The sequence below is a fragment of the Mirounga leonina genome, unplaced genomic scaffold (assembly GCF_011800145.1).
Source record: "Mirounga leonina isolate KUSES-001 unplaced genomic scaffold, KU_Mleo_1.0 Mir_173, whole genome shotgun sequence".
Classification (NCBI taxonomy): Eukaryota; Metazoa; Chordata; class Mammalia; order Carnivora; family Phocidae; genus Mirounga; species Mirounga leonina.
In genome coordinates, this window is record NW_023270447.1 from 10,994,949 (window position 1) to 11,019,891 (window position 24,943).

The 24,943-nt window shown below is 35.8% G+C and overlaps 1 protein-coding gene across 3 annotated transcripts in view; it reads right to left on the reverse strand.

Moving 5' to 3' along the window:
• The window catches only part of AGL (amylo-alpha-1, 6-glucosidase, 4-alpha-glucanotransferase), a 79,130-nt gene that overhangs the window by 41,074 nt on the left and 13,113 nt on the right, over positions 1-24,943 (reverse strand). For all 3 annotated transcript variants that reach the window (XM_035017944.1, XM_035017946.1, XM_035017943.1), the window contains exons 3-17: positions 22,553-22,763; positions 21,845-22,011; positions 20,793-20,996; positions 12,531-12,712; positions 12,254-12,365; positions 8,968-9,094; positions 8,446-8,548; positions 8,251-8,348; positions 7,450-7,589; positions 5,778-5,965; positions 3,860-3,983; positions 2,905-3,068; positions 2,024-2,125; positions 1,760-1,915; positions 1,514-1,664 (exon numbers count right to left, since the gene is read on the reverse strand). In XM_035017944.1, coding sequence (XP_034873835.1) covers positions 1,514-1,664; positions 1,760-1,915; positions 2,024-2,125; positions 2,905-3,068; positions 3,860-3,983; positions 5,778-5,965; positions 7,450-7,589; positions 8,251-8,348; positions 8,446-8,548; positions 8,968-9,094; positions 12,254-12,365; positions 12,531-12,712; positions 20,793-20,996; positions 21,845-22,011; positions 22,553-22,763 — 2,229 coding nt within the window. The remainder of the gene's footprint in view (positions 1-1,513; positions 1,665-1,759; positions 1,916-2,023; positions 2,126-2,904; positions 3,069-3,859; positions 3,984-5,777; positions 5,966-7,449; positions 7,590-8,250; positions 8,349-8,445; positions 8,549-8,967; positions 9,095-12,253; positions 12,366-12,530; positions 12,713-20,792; positions 20,997-21,844; positions 22,012-22,552; positions 22,764-24,943) is intronic.

Here is a 24,943-nt window from a genome sequence, read left to right on the forward strand (position 1 = left end):
GGAGAATGTTTTGCTATAATATATATAACAATAAGGAAGGAAATAAAATACACAAATCTAGAAAAAAAATCTAGCAATAATAAGGATATGATTTAGGGACGTGTTTTTATTTATTTATTTTATTTTATTTTATTTTTATTTTTTTATTTTTTTTAAAGATTTTATTTATTTATTTGACAGAGAGAGTCACAGCGAGAGAGGGAACACAAGCAGGGGGAGAGCAGAGGGAGAAGCAGGCTCCCCGTGGAGGAGGGAGCCCGACATGGGGCTCGATCCCAGGACCCTGGGATCATGACCTAAGCTGAAGGCAGACGCTTAACGACTGAGCCACCCAGGCGCCCCTATTTATTTATTTTAAAGATTTTATTTCTTTATTTGGGAGAGAGACAGAGATAATGAAAGAAAGCATGAGCGGAGAGAAGAGGGAGAAGCAGGCTCCCCGCTGAGCAGGGAGCCTGAGACAGGGCTCAATCCCAGGACCATGGGAAATTAATTTGGGGTAACTTACATTTTTTTTTTTTAAAAGATTTTATTTATTCATTCATGAGAGACAGAGAGAGAGAGGGGCAGAGGGAGAAGCAGGCTCCCAAGGAGCAGGGAGCCCGATGCGGGACTCGATCCCAGGACCCTGAGATCATGACCTGAGCCGAGGGCAGACGCTTAACCATCTGAGCCACCCAAGCGCCCGGGGTAACTTACATTTTTACTACTTGGAACAATTCCTGTTATGGAAATATTCTCAAATATTAACATTTTTTGAGTGGTAAAGTAGTTTTATTTTCCTCTTAATTCATTCCCTATTTTCTACTTTGCATAAAACAAACATGTATTTCTTTTATATCCAGGAAATATATATGTATATTCATGTGTTTATATGTGTATACACATGTATATTTGCAGTGTGTCTAAGTGTGGATTTGTGTATGTGCATGTACATACATACCCATATATAAACCAAAGTGGAAAACAGTGTAATATTTAAGGCTTTTCATAATCCCTTCTCAATTACCTTCCTAGCCTTCTGTCACTCCACTATTTCAACCAAATAGATATTTTCACTGGTCCCCAAATAGTCTTACTAACACCTATTAATATGAATTTTTTTTTTTTTTTACATCTTTCAAGAACTAAAGTTCCACCTCCCTTGAGAAGCCTTTTCTAAATACTCAGTAATTTCTCTCTTTTGTGAACATATAGCAATTATAGTGTCTCCACAGCTCTTCTTTGACAATTATAAAAACACATCTCGGAGTGCCTGGTTGAGTGTCTGCCTTTGGCTCAGGTCGTGATCACAGTCTTAATTTCTTTCTTTCTTCCTTTTCTTCCTTTCTTTAAAGTAAGCTCTACACCCAACATGGGGCTTGAACTCATAACTCTGAGATCAAGAGTCACATGCTCTACCAACTGAGTCAGCCATGTGCCCCAAGTAGTGCAAAATTTCGAATTCTTTTTCTCAACCACAGCCACACTTGCACTGTGTTATAATCACAATAACATTTTTAAGTTGCATTACCAGGGATGCACATTTGAGGCACTTCCTTGCTGTAAAATGAAGTCTTAGGATTCCTGAAAGCAGTTCTAGACACAGACACAACAGACTGATGAATGCTGGGTGAATGTCTTGTTACTGCCACTATGTCTTCATCAACCTGATCCACATACACCTGGGAAAGAGAAAGAGAAAACACGTTAGCGCTCAAACTGGAAAGACTTACTTGAAATTGAACCTTAAGAAACTTACAAAAATTTAGTTTCTTGCCTGAATGAAACCCTTGGCCCCAAGTTCTTGATGAAGTTTATTGATAGCACATCTGGCTGCAATAATTCCACTTTGGAAATTAACTTCACCTGTATTTGATGGAGATGCTCCAGGATTCCACTTAGTATAAAACCGTTCTTCAGAAACCACTGAAATCTGAACAAAGTGAATGTATACATTTTAATTATAATAAGAACTTTTAGTAAAAATGCTCAAAGTCGTTGGCCATGTGGATTTAAAAAAAAAAACAACACAAAGACATACCTGATGAGGCACTAATTCATCATAGCCTTTAGTACTTCCACTAGCACAACATGCCATAGAAACAATTGTGGTACTTGGGAGAGCATCATATTCTGACCTATGCTAGAAAACAATAAAAAACCCCCAAGGTTTATTTTCTTTCAAATGCAAAGTGCCATCCTATGGCATAATGAAGTAAAAGGATAGTTACATAGTTACACACTATAAGACATTAATTGGCTTTATTTTATTATTTTTTGACATTAATTTGCTTTAAAACAAAACATTCAAAAACTTTGTACCATAAACTTATAAATCTAAGACGTGATTTTGAAGTATGTGGATATTGCCACTAAATATCAGATCAAAACATTATTTATTTTTTCCTTTTCCAAGTATTTATTTATTTATTTATTAAAATATTTTATTTATTTTTTTGACAGAGAGAGAGAGCACAAGTCGGGGAGCAGCAGCAGAAGGAGAGGGAGAAGCAGGCTCCCGCATCGAGCTCCGGGGCTTGATCCCAGGACCCTGGGATCATGACCTGAGCCGAAGGCAGACGCTTAAGGACTGAGCCACCCAGGCGCCCCCCAAGTTTTTATTTAAATTCCAGTCAGTTAACATAGAGTGTAATATTAGTTTTGGGTGTAGAACTGAGTGATTCATCACTTACATACCACACCCAGTGCTCACCAACAAGTGCCCTCTTTAATCCCCATCCCCCATTTAGCCCATCCCCCACCCACCTCCCTCCAACAACGCTTAGTTTGTTCTCTTTAGTTGAGTCTGTTTTATTGTGTGCCTCTCTCTTTTTCCCCACTATGTTCATCTGTTATGTTTCTTAAATTCCACATATGAGTTTAGCAAAACAAGTAAATACAAGAAACAGATTAGATGCTTACCACAATAGGACACTCATTATCGTGGGTAGTATCCATAAACAGGGCATGTGCAATGGCCGGCATTAACGGCCTCAAACAGGGCTGAACAAAGGATCCAACAGGTTCTCCTCCATATCTATAAACCAATCTGCCCTCTTCATGGCTATTATATGCACTCATTGCCTCTGCAAAGCATTACAGAATATTTTAACAATCTTCCTTATAATTGTTCAAGGTTAGGTTTCTTATCAAGACTAAATTTCCAAAAAAAGACCACAAAAATATTATCAAAAATAAAACTGCTTTAAACATTTAAACAAATGTCTATTAGTTTCAGTGACACAAACTCTTCTCTATAAATTTTTTTTTTTTTTTAAGATTTTATTTATTTACGAGAGAGAGAATGAGAGACAGAGAGCATGAGAGGGAGGAGGGTCAGAGGGAGAAGCAGACTCCCCGCCGAGCAGGGAGCCCGATGTGGGACTCGATCCCGGGACTCCAGGATCATGACCTGAGCCGAAGGCAGTCGCTTAACCGACTGAGCCACCCAGGCGCCCCAAACTCTTCTCTATAATTGGCCAGAGAAATGGCTCATGTAGGTAAAAGGGAACATATGTTGTTTATTAGGATGTTGGTTATATAAGATCTATGGAAAAAAATCTAAGACTATATCATCTATCCAAGTAAAAGATGAAAACCAGATTTGTATATTTTCATAAACAAAAAAATGCTTTGTTCATGAGTCATCAATTCATCCTACTGGTCTTTCAATTTAAAATGAGATATTTTACCCCGAAGTGGAAATTTTTCCTGATAAAAACAGACTGAGTTAGAGAAAAGTTTGTGTAGAGTACTTAAAAGAACATTAACTATGTTGAAAATTATTAAACTTTGTATGTAATGCTATTAAATGCCTTTTAATCTACTTAAACAAAAACTAAAGTTTTAGATGGGAAATACACTTCAGCAAGCCTACCTCTTATTAGGGAACTAATGCCCAGTCTAGTAACAAAGATATTGTCCAGGTCTTCACTTCCTGTGAACAGTTCAGCTACTACATACAAATTGGGTTGCAGCTTCCTAGCAGCATCCAACATGTACTGCAAAAAGCACAGTCACAAATGTAACACAAAGAGAAAAGCAAGTGGGGGGAAGGAAAGGAGACAAGACTAGGCATGGATTTGACATAGGAAAATGTCATAGAACAAGACAAAATGGAAATCCAAGAAGAATTTCCAAATAAATTTAATTGTGCATATGTAAGAAAACATAAAACACACCAATACATAGGAAACGAGAATTTATAGATTAAAACAGTTAAAAAGGAAGATTAGATTTTGCAAAGATAAAAAGACAGAAAGAGGAAAAAAAGGAAGAAGAAAAATGTTAGTGTCACATTAAAAAATGTAAACCATAACACTGTGATTCTGCTAGGCTTTCACCCTGTTTTATGTGGGTTTGTTTTTAAAACCTCTAACCAGACTAATAATTTGCAGGTTTTGACTAGGCCATTATTGGTAAATTCCCTGCTGGTGAATCATTTAGCTATTGCAAAGATTAGGTCTGACTAACTATACTAAAGCCAGCTTTTCCTACAAATGGCAATCAATTCTTTTTTTTTTTTTAAAGATTTTATTTATTTATTTGAGAGAGAGAATGAGAGACAGCACAAGAGGGGAGAGGGTCAGAGGGAGAAGCAGACACCCCGCTGAGCAGGGAGCCCGATGCGGGACTCGATCCCGGGACTCCAGGATCATGACCTGAGCCGAAGGCAGTCGCTTAACCAACTGAGCCACCCAGGCGCCCGTGGCAATCAATTCTTAATCAGAAATCAAATTGGTTCTGATTTTTTTAACATAATGTTTCCACAAAGGTTAATAAAAGAATTGAAATTCTATTAGCTAACAAGTAGGGTCCTAGAAGATTTTGTAACTTAAAATCAAGCAAATTGAGTTTTAATTTTGTTTTGCCAAAATGTTATAATAATCTTAGAATTATATATATATTTTGCTGTTGCTAAAAGCACAATAAGGAAAAACCTCTGCTAGTTTTTGGAGCTAAAAAATGTTCTACCACCTTAACTAATGTTCACTAAATTCTTCCATATCAAGTCAATTTTTCATCATAGGACTTGAAACATATTCATTATAATACTGCCTTAATATAACAAATAGATATTTTCCAGATAAGTTTACATTCCCAAAGAACACTAAGTTGTCACTAGGAAGCTATCAAAGATCTTATAAATAGGATGAAAATTGTGTTTACAAAGTGGTGTTAGAAGATAACGCTATAAATGTTGGCACTGCCCCAGTTTCTGTAAAAAGCCCAAAGAGGGATAAACCGCCTTTATGTTTACACTTACATTTTTATAAAAATCAATAAAAATGGAATCAATGAGGCTAAAATAAGCTTCAATATACTGTAATGTTAGTGCTTAAATAATATCATATGTAACAAGCGACTTCAGTGTCTATTATATTAAAACCAACCAACCAGAAAATAACAAGACTAAGATAGATATTGGCATATTATTAAAATATTAATATTAACCCTTTACAAGTTAGTAAGAAAATATTAGTAATATTTTAATAATATGCATGGCAATATGGTTATGTATATATTATCAGAGACAATATGATCTATTTCCCTAAACTGAAATAAAAATATTAACTCGTTAAACATTTTATAGCCCAGTATTCCATAACAACCGCATCAAAAAGATTTTGTTAGAATTGGGAAGTTATGCCAAAGTGTTAAATACTACCTACCACCAAATCAATGCTGGTGTCTAACTAGCAAGAGGAAACACATACTTGCGTATTTTACTTACGGAAAGCAAGGAAAGAATACTACATTTCTTTGCTTAATGTAGATGAATTGTTTTTCTGTACCTCGGCTACATGAAGAGGTGTTGAGTGGCAGTTATCAAGACGCACTCCCTGGAAATAAGTTGCAGCTATTTCAGTGTATTTTTTCATGTGTGCCCAGAGAAAAGGACAGTCTTCTGGTTTATTCCCATAGCGTAATTTAACGCTGTCTCCCCAGCAAATAAGTTCTCTCCTTAGATAAACTTCTGAGCCTGTTAAGAAAGGAGCTTGCTTTCAACGGTTCAAGAAATAACATGAAAACATTTACTTCAAGGAAACGTTGTTTTTAAATCACATTGACTATTTCTACCACAAACCATATACTGGTTAAAATTATGTCTAAAATGGTATGGGTATCTAAATCTATAAAGCTTAAAAAATTAATATTAATTTATATCTCATATCTATTTTGCTAAAATTCAACCTAGAGTCTCTCCTAAAAATGTGTACTTAGCGTAAAAAAAAATCAAGTTCCGGGCACCTGGGTGGCTCAGTTGGTTAAGCGACTGCCTTCGGCTCAGGTCATGATCCTGGAGTCCCTGGATCGAGTCCCGCATCGGGCTCCCTGCTTGGCAGGGAGTCTGCTTCTCCCTCTGACCCTCCTCCCTCTTATGCTCTCTGTCTCTCATTCTCTCTGTCTCAAATAAATAAATAAAATCTTTAAAAAAAAAAAAAAAATCAAGTTCCTTCTTTTAAAGGAAATCAGTTATAGTAATATCACAGGCCCTTTGAAGACAGCATTCTACCAAAAACATTTCTTCTTTAAAGATTTATTTATTTATTTATTTGAGAGAGAGAGAGAGAGAGAGATAGAAAGCATGAGCAGGAGAGGCAGAGGGAGAGGGAGAAAGAGAATCTCAAGCAGACTCCCTGCTGAGTGTGGAGCCTGATGTGGGGCTCAATCCCACAACCATGAGATCATGACCCAAGCCAAAAATCAAGAGTTGGATACCTAACCAACTGAGCCACCGAGATGCCCCTCTGTCTAAAACATTTAAAGCTGTGTTTCCACCTTGTTACTCATTTTGGCACTAGTTACATTAAATCTATAGCATATAGTAGAATGCCTTTTTTCATTTAGAATGACTAGAAAGGAAAAGGCAGAGATACTTAAACCCAAAGTACATTCTTAAAAAAAAAAAAAAGGAGATTTTTGAATTAAATTTAAAGTCATTCAAAAAGACTTCTAAATGCTGAAAAACATATTGATGGGTCCCCAGCAAAATTCTTTCTGGCAAAGAAATAACTGTAGAAAAATAAAATGCTAGGAGTGAGGGGGAACCTAAAATTAGTTTCTAGTGTAACTGCTATTCAAATACCTTAATACCCCTCTGGCTAATGAATGAAAATATCTCTTATGGCAATATAATTGTAATAGCAGTGGTTTTAAATGTATTTTAAAAATGCAACAGATTAAATTTTTAACCATAAAAAATCTTATGCAGAACCATAATACAAAATAGATAAAAGCCATTCTAGTTGAACATACAAGGACTAGGAGGGGAAAGGAAAAGATGAATCCCATCCTTTTTGTCCAACCCTTCTCTTCTCTCTTGAACTGTATGCGCCTCTGTGATAAAACAGTTTAAGAACTATTAGCTTAGTGGGGAAAAAAGTCAACGAAACAGTTTATATTTTGAGCTTGCTGTAAACTTTTCTTTCCCTATCCACAGAGAAGTTAACAAAAATGATGTACCAGGTTCAGCAAAGTTTCGAAGGGGATCATCTCCCATTACCCATCCATTATGCGCCATCAGAAAACAAGCTTTATTTGGGTTATGAATCATAGATTCTTCTGCGGAGAGGGTCATTTCTTCAAATGGGAACGTAAAATATCTATGGAGATACAATTAAGTATTAAATCCATATAGAGAGATTCTTTGGAGAGAATTTAAATTAGTACTATTAAAATTAAACCTCCTCCCTCATAAAGAGAATAAAGATTAGTTTTACACTACAGGAAATAAACTTTGTTATAGGTCGAAAATCTCCAGAAGACTTTCTGAGTAAATCTACTAAGATTTGAGAAATGGAAAGTCAGCATTATAGCATTATCTGATTAACATTTTAAATAATAAATTTAAAAATCTCATAAAATTACTAAGAAAATCACTGAAGTATTGATGTTACTTTGCAAAAAGCTTTTACTACACTTCAGTTGCCTAATCTGTGCTGCACATTACCTACAAGATGAGGAGCTAAATGCTGGCTCAATTCGATTAACTTTGGAATTTACTAGTAAGTATGTAGTCCTCCAGAAACATTAATGTAATCATTGTAAATTGATTCATATTGATGATAGCTTCTTTAAGGACTGGCCTAACAAAATTAATTAATATTAACCCTAGTTACCAAATCAAAACTTCTATTTCAATTAAAAAATGTACTGAAGTCACATATTGAAGGAAAACACTCAGATTAATTCAAAAAGTTAAATGCAATTTTCAATTTTTAACCTTTAATGAGAAGAAATGAGAAGAAAACAGAAATGGAATACCTGGTAACTAAAGGATGTTTTCTAGTGACAGGTCCTAATTTAGGGCCGTGGCCAGCCAGACGTTCATAAGACACATTTCCCAAAAGGCAATTAACTGCCTGGAACACATTAAATTATATATATATTAAATTATATATGTCAGTGAAAGCAACAACATTAAGACTCAAAGAAAAACAGTTCAAAAGTAGGTGAAACCTGTTCCTGATGATAGTTCATGAGTTGATGCTTCTCTGAATTTAACTCCTCAATTCTCTTACGGAACCAATTACAGCATTCATCAATTGCAGCTGGGCCCTTGCTAGAGCAAAGAGAACAATACACACTGAATATTTAATGGTTTTAAAATTCTATATTTAAAATTTTTCTAACAAGAAGAGAACAATACACACTGAATATTTAATGGTTTTAAAATTCTATATTTAAAAATTTTCTAACAAGGGTCATAGAAACTTTATTTATTTATTTATTTGAAACTTTAAACATATTCATCAGGATCTTAATTAATGGCTGAGGACATTTTTCAACTGTAAAAAATTTTATATACACATATAGGACCATGGTCCACCACACAGAAAAAAGAGGAAAACATCATTCATTTGAACTAGTAGAATTATGGTGAATTACTTTATTTGATTTTCTTTTCAGGATTTTAATACTAGCCATAAAGGTTTGTAAGTAATATTATCCTTTATTTCATAGGAAAAATACATAACATACTCATGTGGTATGAAAGTTGCTAGTGCAATGTTCATGTCTACAGTACAGCCAAGCCTTCTGTATTCAGGATCCTGAATAATCTTAAGGTGTTCCTTTGGATCAGGCTTGGTTGTTATTTTCCTATTTTCTGAAAGAAAGAAAGATGATATCTTAAGTGCAAATATCCACAAGGAGATTATAACTGTTACTGATAACCAAATTTTTAGTTTACAATTTTTTCACAGAAAAATAAAACAAATGTTTTTTTACAAGCATCCTTCCTACCTGCCTCCCATCTTCCTGCACACCACCTAACACACACACACACAGAAAGAGAGGGAGAGACAGACTGGAAAGAAGAAGAACATTACAGAATAAAAACACAGGGATTCTTATCAGTTCAACCCCTGCCCCACTTCTCTGCCTTAGTTAGCATTCTCTTACTACAATTTCTAGGGCATTAAGATGTTGGTGGTACAATTTTCCTTCTAGGTGTTACCAAATACACTAATATTAGGAGTACTTTTTCTTCAAACATCGCTTTCTATTCAAAAGTAAGTCTTATTAACAAATTGACTTTCTTTGCATTCTCTGAAACACAAAAGCTTGTTTTTATACTTTTTTCCTTTTTACCAAGAAGTATATTCCTTATATAATAATAAAAAATGAAAAAGTAAATAAATGTTTTGTGGAAAGAATTTTCATCCCTTTTCTGGAACTCATTCCTAATAAATTAGGTGTTGTGCAGACTGCCTCCACTGGGCTTGATTTTATTAATTTTTTATTTATTACTCTTTTTTAAATTTAAAATCAATTAATTGACATATAGTGTATTATTAGTTTCACAGGTAGAGTTTAGTGATTCATCAGTTGCATATAACGTCCAGTGCTTATTACATCAAGTACGCTCCTTAATTGGGCTTGCTTTTATATTAACTAATTAATATCTGGCTTATTCTAAAGAGACCTTGGAGTGGCTTATAAAAGCACAAACAAAATAAGATAAAATATAAACAGATTCTTAAAATTTAGTTTCTGAGGTTCATTTGGAAGAGTAAATATATTAAACCGCCAAGGGGGCATCTGAGTTGCTCAGTGGGTTATGTGTGTCTGCCTTTAGCACAGGTCATGATCCCAGGGTCCTGGGACTGAGCCCTGCATTGGGCTCCCTGCTCTGTAGGGAGTCTGCTTCTCCCTCTCCTTCTGCTCCTCCATCTGCTCATTCTCTCAAATAAATAAAATCGTTAAAAAAAAAAAAAAAAAGAAGAAAAAAAAAACCTGCCAGGAAGTGTTTGAAAAAAAGAAAAGCTTATACAATTAGTGTAAATGATAAAACAGTCTTTAGTATTGATAGAATGAATAAAAGATTACTGGAATAGTATACATAACAAATCCACATACATTTAGTATATGACTACACTATGACGTCTTAATGGTGTACAACAAATCAGTATAAAAGGATGGATTATCAACTCAATACCATTTTTTGATTAAAAATAAATACTTTATATAACACACAAAAATAAATCCTAGGTGTATTGAGCATTTATTTATTTATTTATTTTTAAAGATTTATTTATTTGAGAGAGAGAGAGAGTGTGTGTGTGTGATGTAGGGAGGGGCAGACGGAAAGGGAGAGAGAGAATCCCAAGCAGACTCCCTGCTGAGCATGGAGCCTGATATGGGGCTCGATCCCATGACCCTGAGATTATGACCTGAGTCAAAATCAAGAGTCAGATGCTTAATTGACTGAGCTATGTGCCCCTTGAACATTTGTAAAATGTAAAAATCAAGAGTCAGATGCTTAATTGACTGAGCTATGTGCCCCTTGAACATTTGTAAAATGTAAAAAATAAATAAGATTATTAGAAGAAAACAGATTTTTTTTTAAGAAAACAATGTTGATGGAAGGTTTTTTCTAAGCATGATGTGAAATTGGAAGCCATAAAAACTGACAAATTTGACTACACTGAAAAAAAAAATACCATAATCAAGAGTTAAGAGATCAATAGCATACTAAGAGGACATATTTGAGGCCAGTATAATAAGGAATCAGCAATATTAATAAGTCAATGTGAAAAAGTCAAACAGCCCAATAGAAAAAATAGGGAAAGAACATTAATAGACAATTAATGGAAGATCTATAAATGGCAAAGTAACATGTGAAAAGGTACTACACTAATGAGCAAAGAACTAGCAATTAAAATAAGGAATGTTTTGCCTGATTGACAAACATTATAAGGATTAATGGTATCTAATGCTAGTGAGGGTTTAGTTAATGATAATGTAAACTGGTACAATTTGTGTTGAAAAGCAACTGGACATATCTATTGTAAATTTATCATTAAATTTGTATACTCTTTGACCCAGAAATTCTATGTCTAACAATTTATCCTGCAGATTTACTCACATAAGTAAAGATAACACATACAAGGATATATTTTCTATAATATTGCTTATAAGGATATAAGTTCTACAAAAGTAAGGGCTTGCTATGTTCACCACTGAATCCCCATGCCTGGAAGAGTGCCTAGTACATACTAAGTGGCTCAAAAGATACATATTGAATGAATGATGAAAAAACCGGAAATAATCTATCAAAAGACTGCCTCGGTAATAGAGCATGTGACTCTTGATCTTGGGGTTGTGAGTTTGAGTCCCACCCTGGGTATAGAGATTACTTAAAAATAAAATCTTAAAAAAAAAAGGTTAAGGGCACCTAGGTGGCTCAGTCAGTTGAACGTCCGTCCGACTCTTGATTTCTGCTCGAGTCATGATCTCTGGGTCGTGGGATCAAGCCCTGCATTGGGCTCTGCATTCAACAGGGAGTCTGCCTGAGATTCTCTCTCTCTCCCTCTCCCTTTCCCTGTGCTTCTCCCCCCACCCCGATGCTCTCCCCGTCTCTCTTAAAATAAATAAATAAATCTTAAAAAAAAATAAAAACAGGGTATTGCTATCTAGAGGTTAAAAGCTACCTTTGGCAGCTGCAGTAATCTGCTCTACCTACCTCTCATTCATGCACTTAACAAACACATATTGAGCTCTACTATATTCTGAGTATTGTACTAAGGAACCAATAGTAAGAAACAGTCCCCAAGGGAAATAATTATGTTATGTATTATGATGACATGCCCTTTAGATATCTCTGCTAATTCTCAGATAGCTTCTAGGACCACAGTTTATAGTAACACAAATATATAATAATAACAGATTTAATAATGTCTTAACCAGAGAAAAGGGTTATCCCTTTAAGGGTAATAATAAACTTCTTAAAATTGCTAGGAACGTTTTAATGTATATCGTTTACCTTGTGTAAGAAGTCCTCTAAATTGCTCAACTGCTTTGTAAACGTCTACTTGGAAAAATTCCCAGAGTTGAATCTTTGGAAAAATATCCTCCCAAATTATTTTTCGAATGCACTGAAAAATTTCAATAGTTAAAAAAAATACATTTAAAATCTTTTCACTAAATATTATTTATCAAATTAAAGATAGACTCTAAATAATTTTCAACCATACATTTACTTTGTACTTTAGAAATTTTGTTTTTCTGTTTTAGTGTGGTACTCGTCTATACATACTGACATTCATTTGATGATCATTTTCAATCAAAGCAGGTACTCCTTTTTCTTTATATTTCCCTTCTGCAACGTCACAGGATAAATGCCACAGTGCTCTGTCTAAGACCCAGGCAGGTTTTAAGTGTGGAGAATTTACAAGGTTATATGCACTTTCTGGATGTTCCTGGATCCATCTACTATTAGCAGCTTAAATAAAAAGGAAACATAAAGAAATATCTTGTAATTAAAGTGAAGTTAGTATCTATGTTAAGTTTAAAGATGAAACAAAATATCAACATCCACCACTCATTTTCTTATATATTAGACATCAATACTTAAATATTATAATTATATTACATAAACTATATATTATATATTCATGTTACATTTTATATTAAATATTTGATATTAATTTAAAATATTTATCATAATTTATGATACTGTAATGTGAAAAACATTTCTTGGTTGTGGTGTCCTGTGATCCACTTCACCATACATTTTTCTTTTCTGTTGTAGGAATTTTTAATTGTTGTAAGATGCAACACTGACTTATTAATACCCCTGTAATGACATGTTTACTATTGTGAGAGTTAAGAAGGGCCTTGTCCTTAGTCCATTTTGACAGTCAACTACAGTTTGGAACATTCCTTCTAAGCCTGAAAAACATCTTTCCTGCAAGCCAGACAGGGCTTCTGCCCAATCTTCAGAACTCAGAATGTCATATACACCTTTTTTCCTGCATAATCATTTCTTCCTATATTTTTGGGGGGAGAAGGGGTAGGGAGGTGAGTTTCCTTCCTCTGGATCTTTAAATATGATTGTATCTCCCTAAGGCTACCAATACAAACAAATACACATCCTACTCAAACACAGTTATTTCTCTGACTTCTGTAGTCTATTAGTATCAAGACCAAATGTCTAGAAAATCCAACCTGAGTCTGCTTCCACCTTCTCCCCACAGTCTTGTTCCTTTTCCCACTGCAATCTGCTGCTGCATCCAGCACTCCACTGACGTTACCCTAAGCCTCCTAATCATGAGATTTAGTGCTACTTTCTCCACTTCATCCATTCAACCTCTGTAACATTTGCCATTACTGATTATTCCTTCATTGATTTATAAAATACTTCTTTGATTTACAAAAGGTATCTTTATTTTGGTGGTTTTTTATTTTTCCTTCTCTCTTTTGGTCCTTCTCATTTCTGCTAAACCTTTGAGGGAGGTTTGCTACATTTTAGTCCTTCTCTTTCCTTGAACATGTCCTTCCTCATCTCACCCACTCTTCTTAGTATTCACATCTCAAACCAGTCCCAGCTCCAGCCAAGGCCCAGGCACATCTACCCAAGTATTTGATGGGTAGCACTGCCTGAGGACAGCATGTTAACTCAAAATCCATTCATATGTTTACATCACTCAGAATGTGATCTGTCGGGGCACCTGGGTGGCTCAGTTGGTTGGGCGACTGCCTTCGGCTCAGGTCATGATCCTGGAGTCCCAGGATCGAGTCCCGCATCGGGCTCCCTGCTCAGTGGGGAGTCTGCTTCTCCCTCTCCCGCTCCCCCCTCTTGTGCTCTCTCACTCTCTCTCTCTCAAATAAATAAATAAAATCTTTAAAAAAAAAAAAGAATGTGATCTGTCCCAGGCACTATTCTGGGAGATGGATATTCTGCAGCAAAAGTGAGCAAGGCTCCTGTCCTCATGGAGCTTTTTCATTCTAGAGAGGTGGGTTTGTTTGTTTGTTTTATTTTATTGTGCTTAGACAATTCTGATGGAAGAAAACTCAGTTCTCTCACAGGCAACCTCTTTGTATAGCTAATCTTGAATGGTTAATAAGATACATTGTTTTAGTAAGACTGATAAAAGTGAGGCTGAGAAATTGCTAAAAGAAACATAGTCAAAGGACAAGAGTGTAGCTTACATCTTACTATCCATTTGTATCAGTAAATTCAGAATCAGAATCAGAGGAGTTCTGCCAGGTATTCCAAGTATTTACAACATTAAAGAATATTTGTTTTAATTTTTAAGTAAACAAATAAAAGCTATACATATTCTGTTTCATCTTTAAGATAGAGTAATGCCCCTGAATTCATACTGAGGAGGCTGAGTGGTCAATATACATGAAACAAAAAGTAGTAACAACTGTTGAATACCTACCATATACCAGTTAAATATCCTAATTTATTAATCCTCATGTCCTACCACATTGTGTAGGACATGCTATTGTGTTTCTTTAACAGATAAGGAACTGAGGCACAGAGAGATAAGTAACTCAGACAAAGTCATACAGGTAGGAATGAATTTGGGCAAGTTTCTTCAGAACTTGCAATCTTAACCAAATAAGTGTGTTCATGCCTCATTCACTCAGCTGAGCACCATTACAATCCTTACAGAGTTTAAAAATCATTATTATTTTAGTTTCAGTAATTTATTTAGCAAATAATGTAGTATATAATTTATTTATTTATATCTATAATGAACACTTGGATGAAGACAGGATACATAAGAAACAGAGATGTTGTAATTAACAGTTAAATTAATAATTCTCCAAATCCAAATCAAGCTGGGTTTTCCCTAGATTCATCATCATAGTTATTAGAATTCAAGATGTAAGAGAAAAATGTAATGATAATTATATCCAGTTTGGATTTTCATTTATTAAGAATACTAAGGCTACCCTAATTTTTTAAATGGTAAAATCCTGAAACTTTGTTGCTTATTTTATTTTTTTGAAATAATCAAGTGTAGGGCGCCTGGGTGGCTCAGATGGTTAAGCGTCTGCCTTCGGCTCAGGTCATGATCCCAGGGTCCTGGGATTGAGTCCTGCATCGGGCTCTCTGCTCCTTGGGAGCCTGCTTCTCCCTCTGCCTCTCTCTCTCTCTCTGTCTCTCATGAATAAATAAATAAAATCTTTAGAAAAAAAAAAGAAATAATCAAGTGTAAAATGAAGGAATTCTAAACATTAGCTAATAAAGTATTTTTTTCTAATTCTACATGAATGAGAAGTCAAACCAAACTACATCTTAATATATATGGATTTCTAAAGTGGTGCAGTGAAGAACTTAGCAGACATTCTCCCCAGCAAAACTGCAATTTAAATAGCAAAAATTACAAAATATAATCATTTAAAGTCTCTGGAAATTGTCCTAAGGGCATTCAACACATGGACAAACATTTATTCAAGAAAATCTACTAACTCTCGTCAAGAATAGCAAGTGTCTGTGGCATTTGAACTACAATCTGCTCCCTTAACCCTCCCAACCAGCTATGTGTTAATGGAAGCTCTATGCCAGGTAGGCATGGCCAACATGGAGCCTCCCTCTTCCCACCACTCCCAGTCTGGGGTTACAGTTTCATGCTGGGAGAGGCAGGCTGCCTAGGTTTCTCACTCCCTCCAGCCCCATTTTGTAGAAGCTCTATACCAAGCAGGCAGGCAAAGAAAATCTCGGCTCCTTTTCTCCACCTAGTCACCACCCCACCTTGTAGAGTGGACATCCCTTGTAGGGAGGCCAAGAATACTGGGACTCCAATTGCCCCTGAGAGCTGGAGCTTACTTGTAGGGTGAAGATTCCACGTGGGAAGGGCAAATGAGAAGACCAGGGATTGCCACCTCCTGCCTTGAGTGCCCCCAGAATGAGATGGTACTTGGAGAAAAGTGGTCTCATCCCCAGCTCTGGAGCAGTGGCACAGGTGTTCTGCTCAGGGAGAAAGACAGGCCATGAGGATAAAGGGCTCTGCTGGAAAGGACTGAATTTGTTTGGAACAGTGAGTGAAGAATTCCATGTGTAAAGGTGTCATTGAAAATAATGAAGACCTTGGTGGGGAGCAGTTAAGAGAATGCTGCTAGCTCCACTGTGTAAGGAAAACATCAGAGCAAACAGAAGCTTAATAGAACCAGGGAAAGAGAAAGCAGAGGACAGCCTTCCTGGGGCTGCACCCACTCAGAAGCAATTCTTTTTTTTTTTTAAAGATTTTATTTATTTGACAGAGAGATAGCAAGAGCAGGAACACAAGCAAGGAGAGTGGGAGAGGGAGAAGCAGGCTTCCCACGAAGCAGGGAGCCCGATGCGGGGCTCGAACCCAGGACCCTGGGATCATGACCTGAGCCGAAGGCAGACGCTTAACGACTGAGCCACCCAGGCGCCCCTCAGAAGCAATTCTAATAGGACATGGGAAAGACTTGAAAACATTCCTCATATCTCATACAGACCCATCAACATAGGATAACTCACTGGCAAAGGGACTTAAACACAACCTCTACCCAAACATGGAGTGAACACTAACCTACTCTAACCCAGGGTGAATCCTAGGAAGCCAGGCTTAAAGATAAAATCACATTCACCTCTGGCAGTCTGGGAGACCATATATATGCCCAAAGCTGTGTTGTCTCCAGAGCAACCAGAGAGAGAACCTCCAAGCTGCCAGTCCTTGATAAATTTTTATCCATCCTTTTACTGTCAACCTGTTTGTATCTTTGAATCTAAAGTGTAGATTTATGCCTGCAGACAGCATATAGTTGGATCTTGTTTTTTCAATTAACTCTGACAGCATCTGCCTTTCAAGATATAGACACACCTTGGAAATATTGTGGATTTGGATCCAGACCATTGCAATAAAATGAAAATTGCAACAAAGCAAGTCAAACAAATTTTTTTGGTTTCCTAGTGTATAAAAAAGTTATGTTTATACTATTTTATAGTCTATTAAGTATGCAATAGCATTATATCTAAAAAAGCAATGTACATACCTTAAATAAAAAATACTTTAATGCTAAAAAATGCTATTATCTGAGCTCTCACCAAGTCATAATCACAAATCACTGACCACCATAACAAATATAATGATGAAAAAGTTTGAATTACAAAAAGTTGGTAAAAATTACCAAAATGTGACACAGAGACTTGAGGTAAGCAAATGCGTTGGAAAAATGGCATCATTAGACTTGTTCGATGCAGGTTGCCACAAACCTTCAATTTGTAATTAAAAAAAAAAAAGCAAGCAAACAGTAACTGAGAAGTGCAATAAAACGAAGCATAATTAAACAAGGTATGCATTACTTTAAAAATTCCCTAGATCTCTGGCTTACAAATTTTTTACTATGCTGAGTGTGGCTATCTTTGTTATGTTATTTAAAGTACACTGAGCTTTAGGATGTGTAGATTAATTTTTTTTTTTAATCAAATTTTAAAGGTTGGGAAGTTTTCAGCCATTACTTCCTCAAGTGTTTTTTCTGTTCTTTTCTTTCCTCTCCTTCAGGTATTTCCATGATGATGCATGTTGGTGTGGTTCAAGATGTCCCACCTTTCACTGGAACTCTGTTCATTTTTATCTTCTTTCTTCTGATCTTCAAAATGTATAATCTCTGTTCACTGGTCCTTTATTCTGTCAACTCAGATATAGTGCTGAATACCTCTAGTGAATTTTTAATTTTGGTTATTTACTTTTCAACTCCAGAATTCCCATTTGGTTACTTTTAAAATTTTCCATTTACTGATACTCTCTATTTGATGAGATATCATCATCATATCCCCCCTTTACTGCTTATAACCTGGTTTCTTTTAATTCTTTAAATATATTTATAATAGTTGCTTTGAAGTCTATGTTGGCTAAGCATGACATCTAGGACTTTTTAAAGGCATTTCTGTCGCCTGCTTTTTTCTTGTGTATGGGTCACACTTGCTGTTTCTTTGCATTTCTCAATTTTTTGTTGCAAATTGGGCAATTTAGATAACGTATTGTAGCAACTCTGGATATTGAGCCCATTCCTTCCAGGTTTTGTTAGCTGGCTGTCTGTAACTTGGCTAGACTATTTCAGTGCAGTCTATTTCCCCTACAGTGTGCAGCCACTGATGTTGCCACTCAGAGGGGCAGCTGTGGCCACGGGCAGTCAGTCTGGGATGACAGTGGTTTTTAGCAGGGTTCTCTTAACTGTCTCCTTCCCTGAACTTTGTTAAACTGCTTGCCTCTGCTGGAATCACACTTAGCTGTTACTCTTTTGTGCTACTATTTTTTGATAATAGGCTGGAGCATAAATTACTCCACAATCTGATCCAATTAAATTTGGACTCCTTGGCAGGGATAATCTCTGATGCCAGTCTCTGAGACTTGTCTGACCCCAGGAGGACTGTTCTTAGCTGTCTCTTTCCCTGGTTTTCTCAGTTAAACTACTAGCTAGCCTATGATTTCATGTGTTGCTCATGGTGATACCAGCCTCCTCTTGTTTATCACCAAAGTCTCCATTGTTTCCAACAGCGTCCCATGCTATGTACCAAATAAAGTCAATTTCATTCTTACTCTGTTCTGACTGCACATCTCCTCCTCTACACAGAACACTTGTGTCACTGCTCCACAGCTGGTGACAGGAACTGTAACCTCTGGGTTTTTTGGCTTACCTCTCCAGGTATGGAACCTCCACCCCACAAGCAAGCTGGGGCAAAGGCAACTGGGGCCCAGTATTCTTGCCCTGCCATGCATGGGGTAAAGCTTTTCCTCTATGAGTGGGGTTGGATGAAGGAAGGGAGCCCAAGACCTCTCAGCAGTTCTTGCCCAGAACAGAGTTTCTGCAACAGAGTGCTGGAGTTGGGAGAGGCATGAAAAATGTTGGAAGCCTTACCATTTCAACTGTAGCCCCATACTGGGAGCTGAGGAGAAAAGGAGCCTTGTGTTCCCAGCTTCACCTGCCAGGAGTAGACCTACCATCATTCTGAGCTGGGGCAGGGAGAAGAAGGTCCTGGTTCAAATGTCACAGACTATCACTGCTCTTACTGAGAGTTAGTAGATTTCCTTATATGCTTCTCCATATGCTGAATCCCCTTAGAACAATTTCCAAAGAGTTTAAACAGTTTTTTTAAAAATAATTTTTACCAGTTGTTTTGCTGGGTAGAGGGTCTGTGAAGCCCTCACACTGCCAATCTGGAAGTTGACTCCCCCTGGATGGTAACTTTATAATGAAAACCTGTTTCACAGAAAGGACATTATGATTTGTAACACTTTCCAATTTAAGGCTGAAGCAAAGTTTACTTTTTTATATTGCTTAGAATCTCTCAAATGCCTCAGAAATATAGTCTCTGATAGAGACTGCTACTGTACGCCAATTTTTTTTCTCCCTTTGTTCCTTTAGTAACAGAATTCCCAAGGTTCAGTTGTACATACGGCTGACAGGCTATACTGCAAGACTCCTTTACAGCTAGGTGTGACAAGAGAAAAAAATCCTATCTGATACAATGTGACACACACACACACACACCAGATCATGCCCTTAAAAAGCATGACTTCCCTTCCTCATTTCCACTGGTAGAAGGTGATACTGAGAACTGGAGTGGCCATATTTGATTAAGAGTTGGAAGCAAAGTGTTGGAGTTAGAGCAGCATGAGCAAGAACCTCATTCTCTATTACCACTGAGCTACTATAGTAGTCTGGGGATGTGTATCTCATCTTTTATAAGAAATACAGTTTCAGTCTTATATCACTACGTTTTTGTCTCATTGTTACAGCTGCCTATCCCATATCCTAACTCATATAATGTCATTATGTAGTTTGATAAATTTGATGGGAATGATATTATAGATGTTAAAGTAATTATCAGTAATGTCAAATTTTCAAGTGAAGAATACTGAGTTCTTAGATATTAGGAAGTTTTCACTGTGGCTTACAGAGAAGATAATATTTGCAAGGCACCCTGGGTTAAACTGAAAGCTGATCATGGCCAGAGGCTTCTCCAGGCCCAGCTGTTCTGACAGGTGATTGGAACAATCATCTCCCTGAGGATCACGATCAGTTGGGAAGTTCTGATACATTTAATAGAATTGTATATTGGTGAAGAATCTTGGGATCCAAATGGGTTAACTTTAATAAGCCCTTCTAGTATGTAAGGGGTATAATTTTTAGATTTAACTTCTAAGAGTTTACCAATAACTTTCTGTTTAAATAACATTCAGTTTTTTCAAATATATACTATAGTACCAGAGCTGTTGCTATATGGGATTCACATGTTGGTCTGCAAAGTATTAATACTGCAAGCTGAAATGTGTGCTTATATGTCTCTTCTATGATCACTCTCTTGTTTTTATAATCATCACACTGAAAATACTTACAAGCTGATTTTACCTTCAACTAACACTGTTTCTTTGAAAGGAAAAAAGTGGTACTATATAAAGTGATTTTTAAATTGAAAGACACCTATGCATCATTTGTGTTTTCAAAATTTATGTTATATAAAACAGCAAGAAATAAAATAATCAGAATATAATATTTTCATCAAAATTAATGGAAGTAGTTAATAAAGCTCATACCAGTATGGTTGTAGACAACATCAGTAATACAAAGAATATTCCATTCCTTTTTCAATTTTTCCACTAGCTGTCCAACATCATTCCAGGTATACTTTTTATTAGGTCTTGAAAAGTCAGGATTTAATTCTAACTGGTCGGCAAGGGAGTAGCACGATCTAGATAGTCCAAGAGTTTGTAATGGGGTAAAATGAATCATGTTGTAACCTGCAACACAAGAAAATAAACAAAGACCAATGTAAGAAAAAAAAACAAACTAAAACTAAGCAAAATACAAGTTTAAACTTCTTTAAGTAATTCTAAATAGCAAGGCAACCATGCAACTAGAAAAGGAGTCAAAGACTAGCTGTACCCCAAGTGACTTCAAGCAAGTCTACTTAAATCTTTCAGAATATCAGTGTCCTCACATATAAGACAGATATAATGAGATAATGCATTTGAAAAAATCATTGTACACAGTGCCTAGTTATTATTAGGGGTTCAATTTATATTTGTTGGATATAAATTATATATATATACTTATGTATATCCACAAGTATATCAGCATGTCTTGCTCTTACTTTTAATGCTCCATTATACTTGTGTTCTGTTTCAATTATGTCAGTAAACTTATCTCTTTCTTCATATTATATTCAACTTGAAAGTAGAAAATTAATATTATCCATTGCATATACCTTTTGTATATAGGGCAGCACACACCTTCCATATGGAAGACAGTTACTCAATGTTGAATTAAAGTTATATACAATAATAATACATTTTTCAAAACATTTTAATAGTTTGCTACTAATTTTTATATGTCAAAGTAAAAGTCTTAGAGATAATAATGATCTCGTTTTATTATTGGAGTTCCTTAATTTACTGAGTTGAACCATATAATTTGCTATTTTTATAGACTAAAAATGGTTAAGTCTTAACAACTTTATAGGATTCTATTTATATTACTAAATATACTAAGAAACAAAATTAAAAGGAGAATCAAAGCTTTTGAAATCTGTATCACAGAGGATAATTACATTTATTTTAAAAAAGAAAAGAAAGATAGCTGACATTACCTGATTCTTTTGCAACCCTAAGTCTGCTTTCCCATTCATCAAAGGGTCCCATACATTTGGCTAAAAATGTCTGGAGAGTAACACAGTCCAAGGGTAACACGTGATTATCAGCACCAACATGTAAAATAGGATCCACAACTATGTAACCCCCACCACTTTTCTCATTTCTAAGGAAAAAACAAAACAAAAACTTCTCAGTTAATGATAGGAAAAAAAAAAATCCTCATCTGATAGTCTGACTCTTTAATGGGAAGTGAATTGTCCCATTTAAAAATATATTTCTAAGCACATAAAATCATTTACAAAGTTGCAATGAAATTCAATGGAAAAGCCTCATTTTATCCTTTTCTAATCTCTACATAATAACATAATACATGTAACATCTAATAATGTTGCTTTAAGGAAAAATAAGTGTACTAAAATCTGTCAGTAATAACAAGGGCACTCAAGCAAATAGCATCTTATAATGAAGTTATATGAAAAGACTAGAATATTCAAACATTTACTTAAAAAAAATACTTTGAACCTGCAACGAGTCTTACAGTTACTTCCTAGGAACAAAAGAACCATATTATATTTGCATCTCAAAGAATCCTGTAAAAATTGCACTGCCATGGTTTATATAATAACTTTTTACAAGCTATATAATTTAACTGGATAGAATAAATTAACTCCCCCCACCCACCACATATAGAACACCTGACTTACCCTTGAAGGAAGTAATACTGAAATGATCCAGCTTGCTGAAGATTAAGTTTACAGTATTTATCAGAATCATCTTCTCTTTCTGTTGGATTTTCCCATTCCAGGGAACGGAATTTTTCTCGATTAAATGCTTCTCCAGGAAATGGGTAATTTGTATACACAGTAACTGCTTTTCCCTGTAAAGTGGGGCCTAATCGGAACTGTAGTTCGAACCCTAAACAAAAAGCACATTTCAATAAACTCATTGTAGGAACTTAAATTACCACATTAAAAAATAGATGTTTTATTTAAAGTATTACATAAACTACGGTTTCTCAACTATGTTTAAAATAACTCCTAGGGATGCCTGTGTGGCTCAGTCAGTTAAGTGTCTGCCTTCGGCTCAGGTCATGATCCTGGGGTTCTGGGATTGAGTTCAGAATCGGGCTCTCTGCTTCTCCCTCTGCCTGCTGCACTCTCTCTCTCTGACAAATAAATAAAACTTAAATAAAATGAAATAACTCCTAATAAATAATGCTGGCTTTGGAACTACTTTGCGTTCTAATTTAGCTGAATTTTATATTTTAACAAACACTTAACATCATAGAACTGCCTGCTCTGTCCTGTCTCTCTCCTCTCCTCCTGGAAACTGATTCCTATTTGCATGGCTACTTTGGAATATGCAGATTCTTTTTTTTTTCTTTAATAATATGTCTTCAAGTTTATTGAGAGTACTTTTAGAAACTAGGATAGCACTAAAGCAAAAAAACAAAATGAAATTTTACTGAACTTGAAATCTTTCTTTCTCTTTAATTTTAATTCCAGTATAACTAATATATAGTTACATTATTTCCAGGTGTACAATACAGTGTTCAATAATTCTATACATTACTCAGTGTTCATCATGATACGTGTACTCTTAATCCCCTTCACCTATTTCACCCATCCCCCAACCCTCCTCCCCTCTGGTAACTTATCTGTTTGTTCTCTACAGTTAAAGTCTGTTTTTTTGGTTTATCTTTTTTTCTTTGTTTTGTTTCATAAATGCCACATGAGTGAAATCATATGGTATTTGTCTTTCTCTGACTTATTTAATTTAGGATTTATTCTCTATATCCACCCACGTTGTAAACGGCAAAATTTTGTTCTTTTTTATGGTTAATACCACATCTTCCTTATCAATTCATCTATTGATGTACACTTCAGCTGCTTCCATAATTTGGCTATTGTAAATAATGCTGCAATGAACATATGAGTGTATATATCTTTTCAAATTAGTGTTTTGATATTCTTTGGGTAAATACGCAGTAGAGGAATTACTGGATCATATGGTAGTTCTATTTTTAATTTTTTGAGGACTCTCCATACTGTCTTCCGCAGTGGCTACACTAGTTTACATTCCCACCAACAGTACACATGGGTTCCTTTTTCTCCAAGATGTGCAAGCTCTTATATTACCCCATTTCCCATGATCCCTCAACACTTTCTGAACCCCCAGCCCCCACCTCTGAATTGACTGCCCAGAGGTGGGCATCTAAGTACTTAGAGATCTTTGCTAGTATTTTTCAAACAGCAACAGAAAAAGTGAGTTTCTCTGTGGTGTCAGAGTATGTGATAGTATGTAAAACTTGGGAGGTATTGGAGTAACTATCTCACCATAGAAAGAAAGCCAGTCTTCCTGAGAGAAGTCAGCCTCTTGAAAGGCAGTTTTCAGATTTCTAACAGAAGCTCCAGAGGCATTTGAGCCCCTGATGTATGTTCTTGATGTCTGCTCAAATCCAGCGGTATGGTAATAGTTAACAAGTGGCTGTGTGAGGCTGGGGTTGGGGGTTGGGAGTGCTGAGCCCTAACTGAGCGTGTTTGCTGACTTTCTGGGGGAAACAATCTTACTGTGTTCAACCTTAAGCTACCAACGTGATCTCACTGAACATGGAACTGGGAAGAGATATGCACAGTCTGCTCTTGTGAGTCAACACAAGTGATTCCAGCAAACTAATGCCTCTATCCCTATTTCTCATGGTTTAGTATTTAATATTTAAGCCTTTCTCGGAATTCCGAGGGCCAAAACATTCCCGCTTTTACCAAAGTTAGGCTATTTCTACTAAAATATATCCGAGACTTCTACAATGTGTTACAAGTATTTTGCCATGAAAAAAAAATCAACACATTATAGTTATACTTTTACAGTGAAATAAAATTGTGGTTGGTTCACGGCAGATTTTAAATCCTGATTATAATTATTAGAATGTGAAAATTCTGACTATAGTAAAGTCTGTTAGAACTATAAGGCATGTAAGAGTATACTTACCATGATGAGCACTGAGTAACACATAGAATTGCTGAATCACTATATGTATACCTGAGACTAATATAAGACTGTATGTTAACTACACTGGAATTAAAATAAAAATCGTT